The 22,212-nt window shown below is 43.9% G+C and overlaps 1 protein-coding gene and 1 pseudogene across 4 annotated transcripts in view; both read left to right on the top strand.

Annotated features, from left to right (window-relative positions):
- The window catches only part of SH3GL3 (SH3 domain containing GRB2 like 3, endophilin A3), a 164,947-nt gene that overhangs the window by 100,118 nt on the left and 42,617 nt on the right, over positions 1-22,212 (top strand). For 3 of the 4 annotated variants that reach the window (XM_067030028.1, XM_067030029.1, XM_059056024.2), the window contains exons 4-6: positions 632-775; positions 8,553-8,686; positions 12,935-13,093. In XM_067030028.1, the coding sequence (XP_066886129.1) occupies positions 632-775; positions 8,553-8,686; positions 12,935-13,093 (437 nt within the window). The remainder of the gene's footprint in view (positions 1-631; positions 776-8,552; positions 8,687-12,934; positions 13,094-22,212) is intronic. The other variant, XM_067030030.1, reaches the window with a different exon arrangement.
- On the top strand, positions 1,532-3,902 carry LOC131752073 (ubiquitin-like modifier-activating enzyme 5; annotated as a pseudogene).

Here is a 22,212-nt window from a genome sequence, read left to right on the forward strand (position 1 = left end):
TATACACTTACGGCCTAAGTCAGAGAAAGGACTTAGTGGCCACCTATCATTTCCCTTGGGTCCAGGAGTAGAGCTGCACCTGAGGGACCATCAACACAGACTCCAGTTCCCTATGGGGGCATCTGTCTCCTATTGGTTAGGCTTCCTACACAGGAGTGTGCAGTACAGTGGCCCTGTACCGTGAAGTTAGATATCATCAGTCTGGATACACTCTTGGGGGTGGGGGGCTGTTAACCACCAGTTAGTTTGCAACATCCACCTCAGCAATTCTGTTCTTAGTTTGCAGTTGGTCCCCAGGAAAATTTGTCTGCCCAGGTGTCAGTGTCTGACTCAGTGAGTAAGCTTTGGGTGGGGTAATGAGAGCCCCGGTTACTATTATTTGGGAGTCAACAGTGTGTGCCATAATTTCTATTTTCCATCATGTTTGTGCAACAGTGCCCTTAGCACCCACCCTGGTTAAGAATCTAGAAAACCATGAGAGTAACTTGTTCACACAAGTTACCTTCCTGTCTCAGGGCTCTGACATTTTGTCTAGGGCGACCTTGATTTCTCCAGCCCCGTTTGTTACATGTTATGTACCTGTCACTCCACCGTGCCATTTTAAGGAATTACAAATGATAATGTTTTTAAGCATACAGAGCTAAGCTAGGAATGCTGAACACTGTGTCGAAGATCCGAGGACAGGTGAAAACCACGGGGTACCCACAGACAGAAGGCTTGCTGGGCGACTGCATGCTGAAATACGGGAAGGAGCTCGGGGAAGGCTCCACTTTTGGTGAGTATTCCCACATCACCTGGGAGAGCTGAGAACGCATCCTTTGTCGATTTTAGGTTATGCACAAAACCTTCATTTTAACAACGCTTGTTACTTTTTTCATATTATCAAAGCAATACATGTTCGAGAATTCCCTGGCAGTCCAGTGGTTAAGACCCTGCTGCTTCCAATGCAGGGGGCGTGGGTTCGATCCCTGGTTGGGGAACTAAGATCCTGCATGCTGAGTGGAGCAGCCAAAAAAAAAAAAAAAAAAATTAAAAGAAAAGGAATACATGTTTATTGCAGGAAGTTTAGAAAACATAGGCAAGTAAAATAAAGGAAAATGCCAGCATCACCCATAGTTACCTACCCAGTGATGGGCCCAATTACACACTTTGCTGTATATCCTTTATACCTTTTGTTTATTCTTATATGTATTCACATACACCTTTAAACAAATTAAAATGGGGTTATAGTATACATACCCTAATTCCCTTTTGTAATCTGCTTATTCCCACTGGCTAGAGCATGGTCCATGTCGTAAGACAGTCTTCTACCATATTGTTTTTAAAGGCTGAATAATATTCCATGTATCCACAGTTTGTTCAATCAGTCCCATTTAGGATATTTAGATTTTTCTTCTTTATGTGAAAAAAAAAATTACATAGCATTTACGATAGGTACTTTCATGGATAAAGCTTTGGGAATATCCAAGATTATGTTCTTAGATGAAATTCCTGGTAGTGAAGTTGCTGAGTCAAGAGTATGCCCGGCTGAGAGGCCTGCGCCGGGAGCGGTGGAGATGTGTCAAGTCCGGGAGGCGCTGGGAGGGCTTCGTCGGGGTTGTGGGCTGGGAAGGCCGCCGCGAGGTGCCTCCTCACATACCCTCGTGGGCCCAGCAGGCCAACAGCATGGGGTGGCGGCGACGTCGACGGCCAGGGTCCTAGCCTGGCCGAGTCTGTGGAGCGGCTGCAGCAGCGGGTCGAGGAGCTGGAGCGGAAACTGGCCCAGGAGAGAAGTCGCCGGGCCCCGGGGGGCTGCGATGGAGGAGGCGGTCGGGCCCGCATCGAAAAGATGAGCCCCGAGGTGGTGAATTCCAACCCCTACAGCCGCCTGATGGCATTGAAACGAATGGGAATTGTGACTATGAGAAAATCCGTACCTTTGCTGTAGCAATAGTAGGTGTTGGTGGAGTTGGCGGTGTGACTGCTGAAATGCTGACAAGATGTGGCATTGGTTAAGTTCTGCTCTTTGACTATAACAAGGTGGAACTGGCCAATATGAATAGACTTTTCTTCCAACCTCATCAAGCAGGATTAAGTAAAGTTCAAGCAGCAGAACATACTTTGAGGAACATTAATCCTGATGTTCTTTTTTTTTTTTTTTTTTTTTTTGCGGTACGCGGGACTCTCACTGTTGTGGCTTCTCCCGTTGCGGAGCACAGGCTCCGGATGCGCAGGCTCAGCAGCCATGGCTCACGGGCCCAGCCGCTCCGCGGCACGTGGGATCTTCCCGAATCAGGGCACGAACCCGCGTCCCCTGCATCGGCAGGCGGACTCTCAACCACTGCGCCACCAGGGAAGCCCCTGATGTTCTTTTTGAAGTACACAACTACAATATAACCACGGTAGAAAACTTTGAACATTTTGTGAATAGAATAAGTAATGGTGGATTAGAAGAAGGAAAACCTGTTGACCTAGTTCTTAGCTGTGTGGACAATTTTGAAGCTCGAATGACAATAAATACAGCTTGTAATGAGCTTGGACAAACATGGATGGAGTCTGGGGTCAGTGAAAATGCAGTTTCAGGGTATATACAGCTCATAATTCCTGGAGAATCTGCTTGTTTTGCGTGTGCTCCACCGCTTGGAGTTGCTGCAAATATTGATGAGAAGAGTATGAAACGAGAAGGTGTTTGTGCAGCCAGTCTTCTTACCACTATGGGAGTGGTTGCTGGGATCTTGGTACAGAATGTGTTAAATTTTGGTACTGTTAGTTTTTACCTTGGATACAATGCAATGCAGGATTTTTTCCCTACTATGTCCATGAAGCCAAATCCTCAGTGTGATGACAGAAATTGTAGGAAGCAACAGGAAGAATATAAGAAAAAGGTAGCAGCACTGCCCACACAGGAGGTTGTTCAAGAAGAGGAAGAGATAATAATATATGATGACAATGAGTGGGGTATTGAGTTGGTACCTGAGGTTTCAGAAGGGGAACTGAAAAATTCTTCAGGTCCAATTCCTGACTTACCTGAAGGAATTACAGTGGAAATACAGGAAATACAGTTCCCCCAAAGCAAGAAGATTCTGTACCTGAAGTAACAGTGGAAGATTCTGGTGAAAGCTTGGAAGACCTCATGGGCAAGATGAAGAACATGTAAATAATGGACTGGCCTGTATTTTATTTCTGGTGTCTAAACCTGTTCCCTAGCAATTAAAAAGAAAATCATTTAAAACTGAGAAAACTTAGGGCAACATCAGTTGATGTATAATCTTCACTGAATTGTTAGACTGTTTAAAAATACTGTGACTATTGCTTGTTACTCTCCCCACCCCGCTTCAACTAAATCAGAAACTCTCCTAAAACTCATGTTTCATTCTAGTAAGAAAACTTCAAAAGATTATTGTAGGCAGTTATAAATTTTATTTAAAACTTAGCCATTGAACTGTTTTGGCCTTTTGGGAGGGGTGGGAAGAAAGGACCAATTTGATTTGCCTGAGGCCCTGGACAACACAATAGTGTGTGGTCAAATATAGGGAAAGGACAAAAGGTACAACCTATTGATTAGAGCCAGCAGGCACCTACTCATTGTGTTTGGAATTGTTCTCTACAGGAAGACTGCCCACTACTACTAACTTGAGCAACAATGAATTTCAAATAGTAAACCTATAAAGTAAAAACATCCTTTCAAATGTTTCCTGATGAAACACAAGCTGAAATACAGTCATTGGAAAAGTTTGTAAACCTCTGAATTATATATTCAAAACACGACAGAGGCAAATAAGAGGACTCTTTCTTCATGGATAGACAGATGAAGCTATTTTCAGGATGTACAAATTATATTTCTGCAGTGATTGAGAAAAAGCATATCATCTGTGGAACATATATCTGAGTCAGTGTGCATTATTGAGGAGCAAAAGATAAATTTAGGCTAAGATCATCTAAATTGTACCCATCATATGGGCTACCTTCTAATACTTTATTTTATTTAAATTTGATTCTGTGGGTAATTAGATATTGGCAAAGGTTTGTCTTGGGTAACAGACAGTAAAAGAGGTCTAAATTGCTTCTGCAACAACTGACGTGTATTTCTCCACAGGGAAGAGTATCATTTTCCCTGATTGTGACCCTGAAATTGTAATTTGATAAACTGGTTTTCTCTGGATTTTGCATACAAATAATGAAGGCTTAGAGAACCTTGTTTGAAATAAATTCCTAATGGTTTGGAGACTAATAAAGACACATGCATGTGTAACCATTATCTGTAGGCTGGTACTCTGCTAGTCTCCTATTTTGATGACTTTTTTGCTCTGAAAAGATATAAATGTCTAAATTCTATCTCTAGGAGGAAAATGTCATTAAAAATTTAAAAGTGCATTTCCCACTTGTAACGTAAAATTCTAAAAATAATTTCAGAAAGCCCCAAATATCAAATATGTTTAATATATTAGCTTTGAGATTCTAGCATACTGCGATTCTTATGTTTAGAGTGATGTCAGGAAAGTATGGGGATAGTTTTTCTAGCCTTGAAACATACTTACATTACCTTAGTAGGTCATTTGTTGTTGTTTAAATTTTAGTGTAGTCATCTGTAAAATAACTTTTCTAGTTCCTAGAGATGCTTTGAATTTCAAAAAAGAAATGCAGTCTTTCTAAGTCCCACTCCTTTGGTATACTAATTTGGTACCTCTGGTACACTAATTTGGTAAGACTTTACTTATAAGTTTATATAGTTTGAGAAATAGCTAGAACCTACTATCCTTTTTTAAAAAAATTTTTATTGGAGTATGGTTGATTTACAATATGTGTTAGTTTCAGGTGTACACAAATTGAAACAGTTATACATATACATATTAGAACCTGCTATCTTCTAAAGACCTTTTTTCTGTTCTTAATTTGGCACCTTGCTGGTGTCTTATACTGTACCAAATCTTATCTAACTTTTTTGTCTTATGTCTTCCATTAAAGTTATTATTTTAGTAGAAAAAATCTGGTAACAAGTATCTTTTGTAACCTAGAGAGCTCTCTTGACAATCTGTATGCCATGAAAACTTGTATATGTAGGCAGCTATGAAAAGTTAATCATCACTGGATTTTACATTACTAAATAAACCCATAGTGCTTGACCAGAAAAAAAAAAGTATGCCCTATTTTTCAGGTGTTTGAAGCATAGTCCCAAATGACCCTCCAGAAAGGTTATATCATTTTGACACTCCTGCCAGGAAGGTATGCGAGTGTGTTTCTCAGCACAGGTACTAACTCTGGGAATTATCTTTTTAGTTTCCTTTTAAATAACTGATAATTTGATTTATAGCAAATAAAACTGATATCTGGGCGCTGTTTTAACTTTATTTTTTGGATTATGTGTGAGGTAGATTTTTTTTTCACATCTGTCATCATCTTTGTGGATTGTATATTTGTGTCCTTTGCCTATGTTTCTATTAAGGTGTTCATTTTTTTTTTTTTCTTACTGGTTTATGAGCCTTTTCAGTGGTCAGGATACTTGCTTTTTGTCTGTCTCATATGTTGATGAAGTTTTGCTCCAGGTAGGCATATACCTTCTGATGTTGTAGGTGGAGGTCATTTTAATGGAACAAGATTTTTGCTTTTTATGCAGTGGGGCTCATTGGTCTTCTTTTATGGTTTATGGCTTTGGTATCATGTTTAGAAAAATTTTCCACTCCTCCCTGCTTCACTAATATGCTGTGTAAATGTTTATTTATACTTTATTTTCATACATATGTTTTCTTTTCTTACCTTTAAATTCCCAAGCTCCTGAATTTCATGGATGAGTACTGTGCAATAGGGTTTTAATTTTGTGTTCTCACAAATACATAGCTAGTTGCTCTAACACTTTATTGAAAAGTTCAACCTTTCTCTGCTGATTTTCTATAAGTTTTTTGTTATAAAATTTTATATATTTTAAGTTTGTTTCTGGTCTTTCTTTTCTGTTTTCTTGATCTGTACCCTGTTTTGATCAAGTGTCATGTTGTTTTAAATATTGTCATTTAAAAATATATTTTAATATACTTAACTAAAATTTCCCCTAGATGTTATAAAAATTTCATGGACATACTCATATGTTTTATTTTTCCAGATGAAACTTAGAGTCATTTTAAGTCCCCTCTACTAAAAGACAAGAAACTTATTAATTTTTTTTTTTTTTGCTTGTAGGACTTAGTTCCCCGACCAGGGATTGAACCCAGGCCCTTGGAAGTGAAAGCGCTGAGTCCTAACTACTGGACCCTCAGGGAGTCCCAAAAAAACTTATTAAGTTTTGATTGAGATTACTTTAAATTGATAAATTATATTGGGTGTGAGTTGAATTTGATATGTTAAATCTTCCGGGAGAATTTGGCATGTTTGCTACTCATGTAGTGGTAGCAAAGCAAGATATAGAAATTGAGGATTCCGGTATTAGGCCATAGTCATTCATCTAAGAATGTGGGGGGAAAGTCTTTTGAAAACTAAAAAAAAAAAATCCCATGTGTTAAAACACTAGTTTGTCACAGAGGGTAACAGTATCCTTCAGAGCAGTATAATGTGAATTTTATTTTATTTCCTGGGTGAATGGGGCCAAGATGGCCTATTCCTTGTCCTGAAGGCTGACCAGTGGAGGGAACAGGAGAGACCGCCAGGCAGGCCCTGACATCCATGGACAGTCCTGCAGTGCATCTGGTCAGGTGACAGGGCAGGGGATTTGAAGGGCAGACAATTTGGTAGCTTCCTAGGTGCCCAGCGAGAGAGAGCTGACATCAGGAGGGCATTAGGAACAGAGGGGTTGCTTGCTGTTCTGAGGAAAAGACTGTGCTGTCAGATGCTTTCTTCTTGGGGCCACAAAGAAACTTCCTCAAGTGCAGAGACCTCCACCGGTGGAGACTGAGTCCCACGTCCTCGTGGAATTGGAATCTTGAGCAAGGAGAGGGGATATCAAACCCAAGGAGGTGACAGCTAATATTCAGAATGTCACCTTTAGCGCCTTCTATGAAACATATTTGGAAATGTTTTCGTCAAAGCTAAATTAACTGACACTCTGGGGTGTGGGCACTGGTGGCAGAGCAAGCAGTGGGGTCAGAAGCCATATCCTCCATTTCTGACCCGCTGGGCAGGAAAGAGTCCCCAGGCCAGGAAAGGACGTTCTCATCTCCATCTCAGAATGAGTTAGAACCAGACTCTGAGGAGTTAGTTAAGGAGACATAGCCTCCCAGGAGGAACAAAGCTACCCATGCGCCAAAACGGAGTCTCGGTCAGCTGTGGTTTGGAGTAATGGTTTCCACTTACATTTTGCAAGGTCCTATAACATACTCTATCTAGGCTATTTCTTAAAAAAAATAAAAAGTGAGGTGAGGCGATATTGCTATCCCTGTTTTTTTTGTTGTTTGTTTTTTTGTTTTTGCGGTACGCTGGCCTCTCACCGTTGTGGCCTCTCCTGTTGCGGAGCACAGGCTCTGGACACGCAGGCTCAGCGGCCATGGCTCACGGGCCCAGCCGCTCCGCGGCATGTGGGATCCTCCTGGACAGGGGCACGAACCCGTGTCCCCTGCATCAGCAGGCGGATTCTCAACCACTGCGCCACCAGGGAAGCCCCTGCTATCGCTGTTTTACAGATGAATAAACTGTACATGCCTATGACTCGTAGGTGAAACAACTTGAAGGTCAGAATTAGCTAGAAATGCAAATTCTTGGGCTGGGAGTTCAGGTCTTCTTCAAGCCTGGGAGTTGAGAGACCCCAAGCTCTAACTTTTTATGAGATTGATTTGGAAAACCCCAACTACAGGAAAAAGAGTTCAGTTTAGTGCAGCATTTCCCAGAGATGTCTTCTAGAAAACCTGCAACCCTCATAGTGCTCAGCTACCAGGATGCCTGCTTGCAAATTACTGCAAGTTAGCTGGTGCCGAATACCAGGATTTAATCCAGCTAAAGCTGCCCATCGCTGCCCAAGGCTGGCATGGCTGGCCTGGACCTCACTGCAAGAGCAGACCCTTCCCACTCTGCTGAAAGGCTGTCCTGTGTGACACTGCCAGACTTTCTTTGACATCAGAAAGGGTAGAGAAACTTAGACCCATCTCAAGAATACAAGGAGTGGCCTCAAAAAGACCTAGCAGCTAGAAGCTGAGATGAGGTTTTGTTCATTTATTTCTATTGTAATCTTTATTGGTTAATACTTAACCCCTGATGAATGAATCCTTTTATTGTTTACAAAGACGGATTTTGTTCTTGCGCCTCTAAGGAACCCTTGGTGCCAGTTCACAAAACTACCAGTTTAAAAAAAGAAGCTTTAACCCCATCTAGTGGCTGATATGGTAAGTGCCTCAGTCTGTCTGAGCCTCAGAGTTTTATTCTATGCGGTGGAGAAAGTGCAGAAGTAGTGAAGAAAATGTGGAAAATATTTAGAAAGACTTTCTTGTTTTTACATTTTCTTTTCTCTGGGTCAAGATTCAAAGGTCCCAGAGTTGAGGACCTTGTTACACACCATTGATCATCACAAACTTTGGGGAAAAAATTAAATAAATATCACTGTTAACTTAGAGTTAGGTCTGCTAAAGAACCTTTTTTATTTGTATTTTCTATTGAAGGCAATGCATTGATAGAAGTTGGAGAATCCATGAAGCTAATGGCTGAGGTGAAAGACTCTCTTGATATTAATGTAAAGCAAACTTTTATTGATCCACTTCAGTTACTACAGGACAAAGATTTAAAAGAGATTGGGGTAAGTTTTCTAGGCTATAAATCTGCCTGTTGCTGTTTAATATGAGGTTTATACTATTTAAAATCATTAGAACATTTCTATAGCGACTCAGTGAAAGCATCATCTTATTGTGGGTGGTTAAAAAATAACTCGGTTATGTTTACCTGGCTCATTGGGAAAGATTCCCAGGATCAATTAGCCCTTCATTTTGTACCTTGTTGAAGCCAGCTAGAAGCCAAGCTCAAGATACGTATTTCTACAGTCATTTCTCACTTAACAAAATGACTGCAAAACTTTGTACTGAATTTTTTAAAAAGCAATCTTTATTGGGCTTCCCTGGTGGCGCAGCGGTTGAGAGTCCGCCTGCCGATGCAGGGGACACGGGTTCGTGCCCCGGTCTGGGAGGATCCCACATGCCGCGGAGCGGCTGGGCCCGTGAGCCATGGCCGCTGAGCCGGCGCGTCCGGAGCCTGTGCTCCGCAACGGGAGAGGCCACAACAGTGAGAGGCCCACGTACCACCAAAAAAAAAAAAAAAAAAGCAATCTTTATTTTTTAATAACCTTTTTTTTTTCTCCCACACCCCACGGCTTGTGGGATCTTCATTCCCCGACCAGGGATCAAACCCGGATCATTGGCAGTGAAAGCACAAAGTCCTAACCACTGGACTGCCAGAGAATTCCGTGTATTGGATTTTTGATTATCAAAATCATACCATACTAGCTGCATCTTTTTTTTTTAGCATCTTTATTGGAGTATAATTGCTTTACAATGATGTGTTAGTTTCTGCTGTATAACAAAGTGAATCAGCTATACATACACATATATCCCCATATCTCCTCCCTCTAGCATCTCCCTCCCACCCTCCCTATCCCACACCCCTCTAGGTGGTCACAAAGCACCTAGCTGATCTCCCTGTGCTATGTGGCTGCTTCCCACTAGCTATCTATTTTACATTTGGTAGTATTTATAAGTCCATGCCACTCTTTCACTTCATCCCAGCTTACCCTTCCCCCTCCCTGTGTCCTCAAGTCCATTCTCTATGTCTACGTCTCTATTCCTGTCCTACCCCTAGGTTCTTCAGAACTTTTTTTTTAGATTCCATATATATGTGTTAGCATACGGTATTTGTTTGTCTCTTTCTGACTTACTTCACTCTGTTTGACAGACTCTAGGTCCATCCATCTCACTACAAATAACTCAATTTCATTTCTTTTTATGGCTGAGTAATATTCCATTGTATATATGTGCCACATCTTCTTTATCCATTCATCTGTCGATGGACACTTAGGTTGCTTCCATGTCCTAGCTATTACTAGACAGCTACATGAAATTAGAACACTCCCTAGCTGCGTCTTTTGATACATTGCACTAGTGATCGTTATTTTCCATTACTTCTTAAGGAAATCGGTACCTAGGAATCAACATTCTGTATCTGGAAAAATGTTAAAAATGGCCCTCCAGAGCATACATGGGAGCTTTCAGGGACCTGTAGGTAATCACATTCCACTTGCTTGGTGATGCTTTTGCAGATATGCAAAAACAGTCTTGAGACTTCTACCCTGTCAGGGACTTCTACTCTGGAGGGACAGGCTACATTGAGACCTTCTTTGGGCACCCCCTTGAGAAGCTGCCCAGAAGACCTTCCTGGTGGTGCCTTGAGGAGTGATCTGAATGCAGCCTGGGCCAGCTTGGAAGTCATCCAAGCCTTGGGGATGTCTCCTTTTCCTTTCTTCTGGCCCAGATTCTCATGGTGTGGTCCCTAAGCAGCATCAGCATCGCATGTTAGAAATGCAAATACTGGGCCCTATTCCAGAGCTTCCTAATGGAAGGTCCTGGATGCCCGTACAGGCATTTAGAATTTACACCAAAACCAAAGGCTATGGAGGGGAATTCAGGAAGGTTGAAAGAAAAATGAAAGCAACCGTTCAGGAACTCCCAGGACATTCTGCTACCTGACCCCCCCGCCCCCACCCCCAGCACCCTCCTCAGCTCCTTACTCCCATTGTCCTCTTCCCCTCAGGCCAGTCCTCCACTGGGCCCCAGAGTTCATTATCCTCATCTCCTCAGGGCCTTTGCCACATCCGGCATCCTCTCTCCGAATCTCCCTTCTTCGCCTTGCTCTCTATCGGCTTGTTTAAACACAGCACAGCACAGCAGCCCTTGACTCCCGGCTTCACATCTCGGCCCCTCCAGTTCACTCTCCACTCCACAGCCAGTCTTCCTAAGGTACAAGCCCCCAGTAGCTGCCCACTGACTTTGGGGGTAAAGATCCAGCACTGTAGTCCCTAATTCCTGCCCCCTCCTTCTCTCTACGGGTTGATCTCTCTCCCCTTCCCACTTGAACTCTCTGCCCGGCCTCAATGAATTACTTACAGTCCCCAGGGGATGTTTTGCTTTGTGCTCTCTTTTTATTCCTTGTCTTTCTCCTTTTCCACCTTCTCCTGGCTAAGTCACCTCACGTTGCAGATCCCAGCTCAGATGTTCGGTCCTTTGGGAAGCTCTTGTTCTCTCCCCGGCTTAATCAGGTGCTCCTTCTGTGCTCACCGTGCTGTGAACACCACTGCTTCTCTTTTTCTGTTGTTTGGAAGCAAGTGCTTTGGAGTAAGGAGGCATGTTTTGTTCACTTTTGCATGACTGGCGCAGCCTTTGTGCTCACAAATTATTCTTGAACAGATGATTCTAGAGAAGAGACATTCTGTGTTGTGGGGATGCCAAAACATCTTTCCCAAATGCAGAACCTTAGAACCAAATACCTCCTTTGCTGAAATACATAATATGCCATTTCTTCTTGTCCTGCTGACCTTGAAGAAAGCTGTACAGAAAAACCACTGGACGACATTGCTCTTCCATTTGACCTGGTTCAGTAGGGTAGCTAGGCATGGACACAAATGTGGATCCGGAGCAGTGAGTGGGAGAAATGTACAAAATACACATATCCTTAAATGTTTCTCCCTATGCAAAAATATAATTTTCTAAATGGTGTCTCTTGTTCTTCAACTCTGGTTTGATAGAGAAACTGTGTAAATTTAAACTTAAATCCTATAGATGATCAAGAAATAAGAGTCTAATATTCAGAAGGCTTTTCATAGTCTCAACTATGTTCTATATATCTTGGACATCTGGAGTGGAGAGCCTGTTCATTTAACACATGACTGACATATCTGTAAAAGGTCTTGTGGACTCAAAGGGCTTCTATAAATGTTTCGTCACCCATAAGTAGCCAGACTAAGCCTGGTTGTGCCCGTTTACAGCCACATATGTGGAGGCACAGAGAGATTCAGAGACCTGCCCAGAGTCAGAAGAACATGTCAGAAGAGAGATGATTCTGACTTTTTGTCCCATATACTCTTTTCATCCAATCATTATGGAGGTTAGAACCAGTGCTTCCCACTAAAAAGAATAGTCAAGTTACCCACATGCTTCAGTGAGACAATCTGTTTTCACATACACTTTCAATATCAGATATCTGTTTTCCAGGGGTTATGGTCATAAACTCCCTTGCCCTGTGAGGTTATCCCTTCTATAGTATTTCTGACATGGGATCCCTCTACTTGAACACAAACTGTGATGGGGAACTTACTACCACACAAGGCACTGCATTCCACGAATGGACACCTCTAATATTTATAATTGTTTCACTTTGTTAAAGAGATCATATTTTTAAAAAGAAATTCCATCATTTCAGAGGTTGCCTGTGAGCATCTGTCCTCTGTATCACATTCATTGAGGGCATTTATTCAACTTGTTCTATAATTGTTTGGGAACTTTATGGAAGATGCATAAGTATTCTAGAGAATACTAGAAATTTGTGTTTTTATAATCTAATTCTTAGTGAGGAGTTGACAATAGTACCAAAAGAAACATCCGTTTTTTGGGTATAGTTAATTTGGTTGGAAATTATCTGGACATTAATGGAGTGTAAGTGAGGCGTCCTATAGAGAACCTTGGAAAATTAATCTGCATACTGATACTGCACCTATGTTCCATATAGACACTCATTCATTCTGTCTTCCATCCATCCATCCATCCATCCATCCATCCATCCATCCATCTACCCATTCATTCATTCCACAAATATCCCTTGTATACCGGCAGTGAAGGGAGCCTCTAATAGATGCTCAGTGCATGCAAAAGAAGTGTAAGGTGGGATCCTGCCCCCTAGAATTTATGCCAAGAAAAAGCAATGACTATTTTCACAGAAATGCTGAATATTTCTTTGTGCTGTGTTTGAGCATCACAGTTCTCTGAAGGACCCCTTTGTCTCTTAGCACCACCTGAAAAAGCTGGAAGGCCGCCGCCTGGATTACGATTATAAAAAGAAGCGAGTAGGTAAGATACCAGATGAAGAAGTCAGACAAGCAGTAGAAAAATTTGAAGAGTCAAAGGAGTTGGCTGAAAGAAGCATGTTTAATTTTTTAGAAAATGATGTAAGTATTTAAACCAAACAGGAGACTTTAATGTGAATGAAAACATTGACTGTATGACTAGGGTCAGCATGTTGAGAAGCTCTGGAGCCTTAGTTGTTACAAAGTTTCCGGAATTTTCCATAACTGTTATCTCTCCTGCCTAAGAAATAGCTTCAGATATCCAGCAAGTCCTGACTCAAATCTCAGATCTGGAGAAGTCCTATTGATCCTGGAATTGCTTCAGAGATGTGCTCGGGTTGGTCCTGGGGAGGTGGGGTTGTCTTAGGTGAAGTGCATTGTCGACCAGCCTTCGTATTTGAGGCCATAGCATTGGTGCTTTTGCAGGAGAATAGAAAGCTGAAGTCATCTGGTAATTTGCAGTTTTGCTAAGACTGTGAAGAGTGCTCAGTGAGGCAGATGTTTGAGGAGGAGCAACTCTCTTGGCTAGTGGGAGAGCCTCACTCATCACCCAGCTCTCTGATGCCTTTACGTGTCATAGTGAACCTTTGGGATATAAAAGCATGACCTAAGTTTTTCAGCTGCACCATAGTGGTGCTTGTGAACTTGGGGATTGTGAAGGTCTTGACACATACCCCTCAGAAATGCTAACATCCTATTGTACCGTGACTCCTGCCACCAGCTCTTATTTTATTTGTCCAAGTAAAGTTAGATTAAATGGAACTAAAGAGGATGGTAACCCCCAAGTGGGCACTGTGCAGGCCCACTTTGCCTTGGCAATGAGAAGTCATTTGGCATTTTTTACTGCCTGGTGGGAAGAGCCCTTGGCCACCTGCCCCGTTCGGAGATCCCACCCTAAGTGGGATCTGTGATGCCACGAGCCACCTCAGCCCAGCATTAGCTTTGGACCTATTTGTTGGACTTTCAAACCTGTTGGAACAAGTCAGAGGGTTTATTTTTCTGCAACACTGTGTTCTACTTCTAATAATTGATTAAAAGGTACATTGAGGTCTTGCATCTTTCAAGTCAAGTCAAACCAAATGTACTGAGCACCTTTTATCTGCCATGGTGTTGTGGGGGAATTATGTCCACTGTTGACAAGACATTAACCCTCGAGGAAACAATGTGAAATCCCCATGTCCATTAAACCTCAGTACCAAAAAGTGCATTCTATTATGCTTCTTCTTTAAATATCTTATCAGGTTTTTTTCTTTTACATCTTATGAGAAATGGGAAGAGGTATAACAGTTTTCCCTGTTTTTCTTTGTTGTTTGCTTTCCCTTAAAAATAGAAATTTCCTTTAAATTATCCCCTAGCAATAGGCCATTTGGTTTGGTTTTGTCTTGGATTGCCATATTTGATTTTTTGAAGTGTGAGGTATCAGATGCATGTATTCCTTATCAGGCTGCAGCAAACGTTGCCCTTCCAGTCCTGGGTCCTTTAGAGGTAGATTTAAACTCTGAGGTTGAATCTCATGTGTCAGACATGCTGTCCAACCCATGCGCTTTATTTATGACCTTTATTCATGATCTGTGATGAGCTATTGCAAAGTACTCCATTAGGGAGGCCTGTCTCAGTTGCTCTGGTCTTGGCAGTTGACCCAAGAGACCTCAGTTTCCCTTCAGTATCAGTCAAAATCAGAAATGATCCCTTCCTTATAAGAACTCAGTCATTTGTCCATTTGTTGACAGTGTTCTGCTTGTCACAAATGAGTTAACCCCTGCCCACCCCACCCTGGGAGAAGTAAGAGCTAGCTTATAACTCAGGCCCCACAGAGGTCCTGGTGTTGGCCCTGCAAAGGCATGAATTGCAGTGTTTCCCCTAAAGTTTCCTGGGGTGGGTGGGGGGTGCCTTCATTCAGCTCTGAGGAGCATGGGCTGCTCCCTCATTTTAGGGCCTGGGTCCACATCTTCACTGGTGGCCATTGAGATGGGAGGAGATGAGAATAATGAAATGGTGGAGGACTTTCAAAGGCTGCCTTGGAAATAGGCTCCACCTCTTTCTCTTCCCACCTTTCCTAGTGCCAATTTTAACTGTAGTGGTTACCCTGCGTGCTGTGATTGCTGATTCTCAAGATAATGGTGGTGCTAAGGAGACTGATGGTGGTGAGATGAGGATGACAGTGACAAAAGCTGCCATTTACTGAGTGACTTATGATAGGGAGGCTGCTCTTAACCTTTGCCCCTCCCAGGTTTATAGTTGAGGAGACTCACAAGTTATCGTGGAAGCTCCAGAAGACTGCCTTCTTTCTCTTTTTGGGGTAACAGCAAGTAGACCTAGAAAGGGACAACCTTGTCTTTTCCCATGAGAGTGTCTGGCCATATCCAGGTGGTCTGGCAGTCCTGTTGATGAGGCAAGGTCTAGAAAATGTTCTCCAGTTCCCCTTGGACCTGACATGCTAATACTGAAACTGCCTGGTGCTTGGGGATAAATAGTGGGTGTGACTTATTGGGGGAAAGACAAAGAAGCAATACATGGTGGGATGAGGCATGCTTTGAACCCTCAGGCCTGTCCTTGGCCCTTCTCCAGCAACCAGGCCAGGCCCAGTGGCTCTGCAGCTCACAGAACCCTGACTTCCTGCTTCCTCTGGGTCACCGACCTCATGTCCATCCTTCATCACTCAGACTTTCGTATCCATGTCTGCTTCTTTTCATGGTGAGGAAGCTCTGAATGAAGAGCTGTGCTTCAGGATGGCTGGTGATGGCTAGGTTTTCTTCCAGGAACTAAAGATGGCTGGGATCTGTCTAATTCCCAGATTAAACACAGTGGGTCTGCAGGCCCTGCCTTTGCCCAATGGATTGGACATTCTACCTGACCTGGTACCTGCTAGAGACCAAGTATATGCCTGCTTCTCAAGGACAGACTCTGTCAAACACGTGGCCTCAGGGACATGGTAGCAGGCAGCAGAGACCTTGGCACTTTCTCCAAACACAAGTGGGACATGCTTATCTTATGGTGGGTTACAGGTTTGGGGTATACGTCAGAACTGATCATCCTTTTGGGTTCTGACTGATTGAGGAATTGACACAAAAACCAGATTGGAAACAAGGGGAAGCCCTTTTAACTGATGAGAACACCCAATGACTGTAAGATACAGGCCTCCTGGTCACCTGTGTTGGAGGGGATGGCATGGCCAACCCACGTCTCGATTGCACTCTGCTCGTTGCACCCTCACTGGCAAAAGCCTCCCCAGTACAGGGCCAGCCTGACTCTTACACCCAGACACAGGCTGAGAGCCATGGCCTCTGGCCATGCAGAGCAGAGAACCCATCCTACTAATGAATGAACATTCCTCGATCTCATCCACGGGGGGAGGAGTGAAGCTGGACTGGGGAAATGGCTTGCAAGTGTTCCCTCCAAAGAGAAAGTGAAAAGCAGAGTAGTGTGAAGGAAGGGAGAGCATCTGAGGTGGCGTGTCTGAAGCTTTGGGGCCACCTGCCCAACTCTGTCTGGCACTAACAATGCAAACCCCAAAGTCTCGCTCTCTAGGGAACAGGCAGTATCTTCTCCAGCCCTCATGTCCTATAGCCCTGACTGAGACACAGTAAAAGCTTCACCAGATACTGCCTACAAAATCTGTCTGCCAAAGATCTGTCTGATGTGAGGAGAACTCCAACCGGAACTAACAAGCTTGGTCTTTCCTGGGTCTCCAAATGCAGATCATGCAACTCTTCCTAGGATTTTCTGGAGGTTTCCAGGATGTGGTTGCTCATCTGTCCTCACATCTGCATTCTCCCAACGGAGAGACAAACAGGACAGCCAAACAAGGATGACAAACCAGCCTCCTGCCTAGAGGACAGGACTGTCTGGAAAATCGAGTGGGCAGCTTGGCCTTGGGTCCACACGGGCCTTCAACTACTTACCCCAGACCTCGTCTAGACCTCAGAGCCACCTTCAGGGAGAGTGAGGTGGGCAGAGCAGAAAAACTGCTTCACAAACCCACTTTCTTCAAGAATACAGACCCCAGGGCCATGCCCCTCTTGCCTTTCCAGCACAGGGTCCAGTCGCCCTGGGTGTCAGGGTCCCCTAATCTCATGAATCAGACGGGTCACTCCTCCTCCTATCTCGTGGAAAGAAGGAAGGGGTGTTGAGAAGGCCCTGAGTTGTTCACTCCAACATTCATTCCTAAGGGAAAGTGACATCTGTTTTTCTATCTTTTTTTGTGGCTTCTCCCGTTGTGGAGCACAGGCTCCGGACGCGCAGGCTCAGCGGCCACGGCTCACAGGCCCAGCCGCTCCGCGGCATGTGGGATCTTCCCAGACCCGGGCACGAACCCGTGTCCCCTGCATCGGCAGGCAGACTCTCAACCACTGCGCCACCAGGGAAGCCCTGTTTTTATACCTGTTTTTGGCAGAGTTGGAAACGGGGTAATCAAAGAGAAGAGTCTCCTTTGGCACCATGCTGTCGTCCTTGGGGGTCTTGTCAGTAAGTGCTGGATTGAAGCCCTTGAGCATCACATCACCCCTTGTCCGGAGCTAAGTAGCTTCCTATTCTACACGCAGATGCAAGCCAGGAGGTGTTTTGGTCCATGAGATTTCCCAGGAGCCCAGAGGGGCAGGTCTAGGGCTGGTTCTTTCTGCTGTGCCAGGTTGGGATGAGGCACCCAGAGCAGCCCTCCCCTAGGAGAGGGGCCCCTGTGCCCCCCACAGTTAGATCTGAGGTGGGGGTATAGGATATTCAGCAGTTGGTTCCCAGTCTCCACCGCCATTTCTTGGGAATGCTAAACCACCCCTAGGCCTGTTAACACGCTCCTCTTCTGTCTTCGCAGAGAAGTTTATTCCTCACGACGCGACATAATGGAATGTAAGTCTTTGACGTTGGCAGGGGCCAGAAATATCACACAGAAGATGCCATTTCAGTCCGATGAGGCCAGGCACCTGCAATATTCTCTAAGCTCTCCTGATACAAATCCCCGGCCTGGGGCCCCTCCCTCTGTCCATGGGCTCCCAGAACAAGTGGAATTACTAGATTCCAGATTCCTGGGTTCTTTCCATTGGTCTAGAGTGGTGTTTCCCAAAATTCATTCCATGGGATGTAGTGTGTGCTGCGTGAATAACGTCTTTATGGTCAAATAAGTTTGGGAAAGCCTGGGTTAACCAAAATGAAACAGGTTTGCTTTATCACAAGACTTTTCAGAGTCTTTATATGAATATATGAAAAATTAATCTCCAAGAGATTCCTGAAAGAGGATACACAAGGCAGTTTCTCAAACTTGTTTGACAATAGAACTCTTCCACACCACTATTTTTATTTTATTATTGGCATATCCAGGGATTTGTGATGTATCGGATAAGGCATTTAGGAAGTATTGGACTCGTAGAAAGCAAGCACTCCCGACAAAGAGTGAAAGACCTGAAATCTGGTTGTGGTTTTGCCTCTGTTCAGCTATATGCCCCTAGAAAGTCGCTTTCACCTTTACAGTGTCAGGCAAATGAGCCTCTGCATGCAAGAAATTCTTTAGAAGTATAAAGTGGAGAAAAAGAGTGTAGAGGATTATTATCCATGTTATTAATTTAATACGAATTTAATGGCCTGACTCAATTCTCAGAAACTCTAAATAAAGGTCTTTGCCTTATTGGAAAAGGCATCTGTTTATGACCAGACTGCAAAATTCCTGAGAAATTTTCCTCCAGCTTCTCTGAGGAATCCAAAAAGAGTGGAGTCTTTGATATGACAGAGCCAGAAATCAGTTGGATTATCACAATTCACATCGAAGGTGGCCTCCACTGGAAGTACGTCATTTCAGTTGTGAAAGGGACAGATTGCCAGGTCCCAGGAGGTGCACATTTTTGCACTCATGCATGCTGTGTGTACTATATTTTCCAAGGATCTGGGCGGGGCATTACCTATTCACGACAAGTTCTCTCTGTTCTCTCCGTGGTCTTCAGAGTGTGCCTCTGTGCCCATTTACCTGGCTGCCTACCAGTCCCTTGCTAACTGATTGTTGGAGGGTCTGAGGCGATTTCACAGCCCTGCTCCTTCTCTGCCACCCCAACTTCCATATCCCTGTTGCAGAGAGTTGATCTTAGAGGACCTTTACTATGTAGTCCTTTGAGCCATTCTTCCTTTGGTACAACCAAAGTTCCACAAGCCCCCTCAATGGCTGTTGGTCCACAGACTCCCCCAGTGGCTCAGATCCCACCCAAGTGTCCCTGGACACTTTTCACAGCTCTTGGGAACTTCTCCCGCTCTTAGTCTCTGCCCCCATCCCCAGGTCTAAGGTACTTCCATCAGCGTCAGTGGGTTCATCAGCCCCATGAGTTTGGTTCCTATGAGTCTCAAGGTAACAACTCCCATCCCCCATAAACAGGGGTCCCTGACCAGAGCTAGTCCCACTGTTAGATTTTGCTTCATTTGAGAATAGGCCAAAGCAGCTCTGAAATGGCAATGTCCTATTGCTGCTGAATCATCACAAATCTGTGGCTTAAAACAACACAAATCTATTATCTTAAAGACTGGAGGTTGGAAGTCCTAAAATCAAGGTATTGACAGGGCTGAATTCCTCCTGGAGGCTGTAGGGAAGAACCCATTTCTTTGTCTTTTCCAACTTCTAGAGGCCACCTGCATCCCTTGGTTCATAGCCTCTTCCTCCACTTCAAAGCCAGCAGTGAAGCATCTTCAAATCTCTCACTCTGGTTCTGCTTCCACTGACGCATCTCCTTTTCTTACTGTAACCCTCCTCCCTTCCTCTTAAAGGACCCTGGAATTATATTGGGCCCACCCAGATGATGCAGGTAATCTCCTAATCCCAGATCCTTTATATAAATCACATCTGCAAAGGCCCTCTTGCCATCTAGTAATATATTCACAGATTTGGAGAAACAGGACTTGGACGCCTTTGGGGGGCCACTTTTCTGTGTACCAGAAGCTCCTTCTGGTTTCATGGTTCCATGTACCTCCCAGGTAGTGTCACGGTCCTCACCCGGCCTGTTTGTCAGCCAGCATTGCCTTTGTCTGGCCTCTGCCTCCTTCACCTCTAGCTGCCCCATAGGGAAGTCTGTTTGCATCATGAGTTTCTCACTTGAGGCGTCTGAGCTGGATGTGACCTCATCTGCAACAGCAAGTGTACTTTACTTTCAGAGACCGGAGCTAATTCTCTGGTAATTCTGTTCCACTGTGTGTGTCATGGGAACCCTTCCAGGGTGTGAGGTCACACTTTACTCTCAAGACAGCACCAGCCAAGTGGCAGCACAGGTCTCAGGTGGTAGTGGAATTAAGTTTTTCTTCTCATCCCAGGTGACGTTTCCTGCTTCAATAGGTGAATTTGCCAAATTGAGTGGTGTGGCCAGTGGAAGAAATGTTTTACCTTCTGGACAGGTTTTGACTCTCGCCAGGGCTGGGTTTATTGCAACCTTGATTCTGCCAGCCCAGGTATTGAATTCTCATTGGGGTTTGGGAAGCAGAGGCCACCTGCATACAGCTCACTGCTCATGGCCTGGAGACAGCTGGAAGCTTTCATTTTTCTGGCAGGGAAAGGCAGATAATCCACTTGGGGCACCACACGGCTTCACTGTCAACAAGAGACTTATAGCTTCACAACCACCTCTTCAGCAGTTGCATTGAGCACCTACTATGTGCAGGTGCTGTACAGCACTGCTGTTGTCTTCCAGGTTTTAAGGGACCCCAAGATCCATTTCCTTCCCAAAGTCAGCCATCCAGTGAATCCAAATGCCTCTCTGGAATACATAATCTAGTATTTTAGTCACATCAGAGATGATAGCTGGTGGTACCCCCACCAACACCACGTGTGTTTCAAGGAATATTCATTCAACTACCTTTCACTGTTCCCTTAAAAATTATAAGATGTCAAGCATATTTCAAAGTGGGTATTAATATATAAATTAACTTTACTAAAGATAGAGAAGTGTGGTGCAGATTTTAACCAGCACACAGCTCTTACACTGTAAGGAATCCATAGCAGATTCTACTGTGATCCTGTTAGGCTGTGGTGCTGGACTTATTTAAAAGTATGTGTAAAAGCCAAAGAGGTGAAACTTAAGAAATCCTTAGGATTTTGTAGGGGCCAGGCTGTCTTTGTTTTGTTTATTGAGATTTTGGAAATTTAAGGCTAGGCTTGTTGCTCTTCCAGCCACAGAGTGTGGTAAAGTAAATGTAATACGGTGGGATTTCATCGTGCAGACGCTGATCACAGTATGGCCCAAGTGGAAGTCCATGTATATCTTACGTGAACATGAACCCGTGTTTAAAATGGTGTACACGGGCAAGGAAAATGAAAGTATAGACAGCTAAAGCACAGTCAATAATAGCAAATGAAAATAGCTTGGATCTTTGAAGGCAAAGGAGTCCATGATTGGTTTTGCAGGGTGAGGGTGTAAGGGTGAATAAACAGGCAGACTTTCCACTAAGCTGATTAGCAAATGAAGTAAGGAGGTGATGCATAGACTATGGGGAAGCTTAGGAAAGAGGGGGATTGATTTTGATTTGTACCTTTGTCTGGTTTTGGAATTCACGGGATTCACGCTGCCTCCCACCCCCGCCCCATCCCATCACCTCAACCCAATGGTTCTGCCTCTGAGGCTTGTGGAAATCAGCTTAATGAATCATTCTTTTCTGTAGCAGCCCCTCAAACACATAGGGAAGCAGGGAAGGGAGCTCCAGTGCAGTACTGGAGACGGCTCTTCCTCAAATTATGCATCGCCAGGCCTTCCAGGCTTTTTTACGTAACATAACTTTTTCATTTTATTTTTCTACGTCAACTGTAATTTGGTCACTAATTTCATGAATGTCTTGGTTCATGGGAAGGAGAGCTGCCAGAGTCTTTCTAGTTCATTACTTTGGGCTGTTTTTTTCAGGGAAATGATTTTGTGCTGATAGCAACAAAAACATATAGGGGGCAACAAAAACGTATAGGGGGCTGGCAAGTCTTGGCCTGGTGCGTGCCCTGCTTCCTGGCTTTCCTTCTTATCCGAGAACAGTTTAATTTACTTAGTTTCCTAGCTAGATGTGACTTAGCTAGAAAGTGCCCATAGAGACACTTCGCTAAGGAAGCAGTTCATTTACTAAACGTTGGCTTCAGCTGTAATTGGAAAAGCTTTATCTCTCCTTTTTCAGATCCATGAACTTTATAGCATAAACATCTCCTGAGAAGATCATCTAATTGGAAAAGTAGACTTTTTTATTGAGTTAAATCAACTTCATAATCACAAATAAATTTGAACATG

The sequence above is a fragment of the Kogia breviceps genome, chromosome 3, assembly GCF_026419965.1.
Source record: "Kogia breviceps isolate mKogBre1 chromosome 3, mKogBre1 haplotype 1, whole genome shotgun sequence".
Taxonomy (NCBI): Eukaryota; Metazoa; Chordata; class Mammalia; order Artiodactyla; family Physeteridae; genus Kogia; species Kogia breviceps.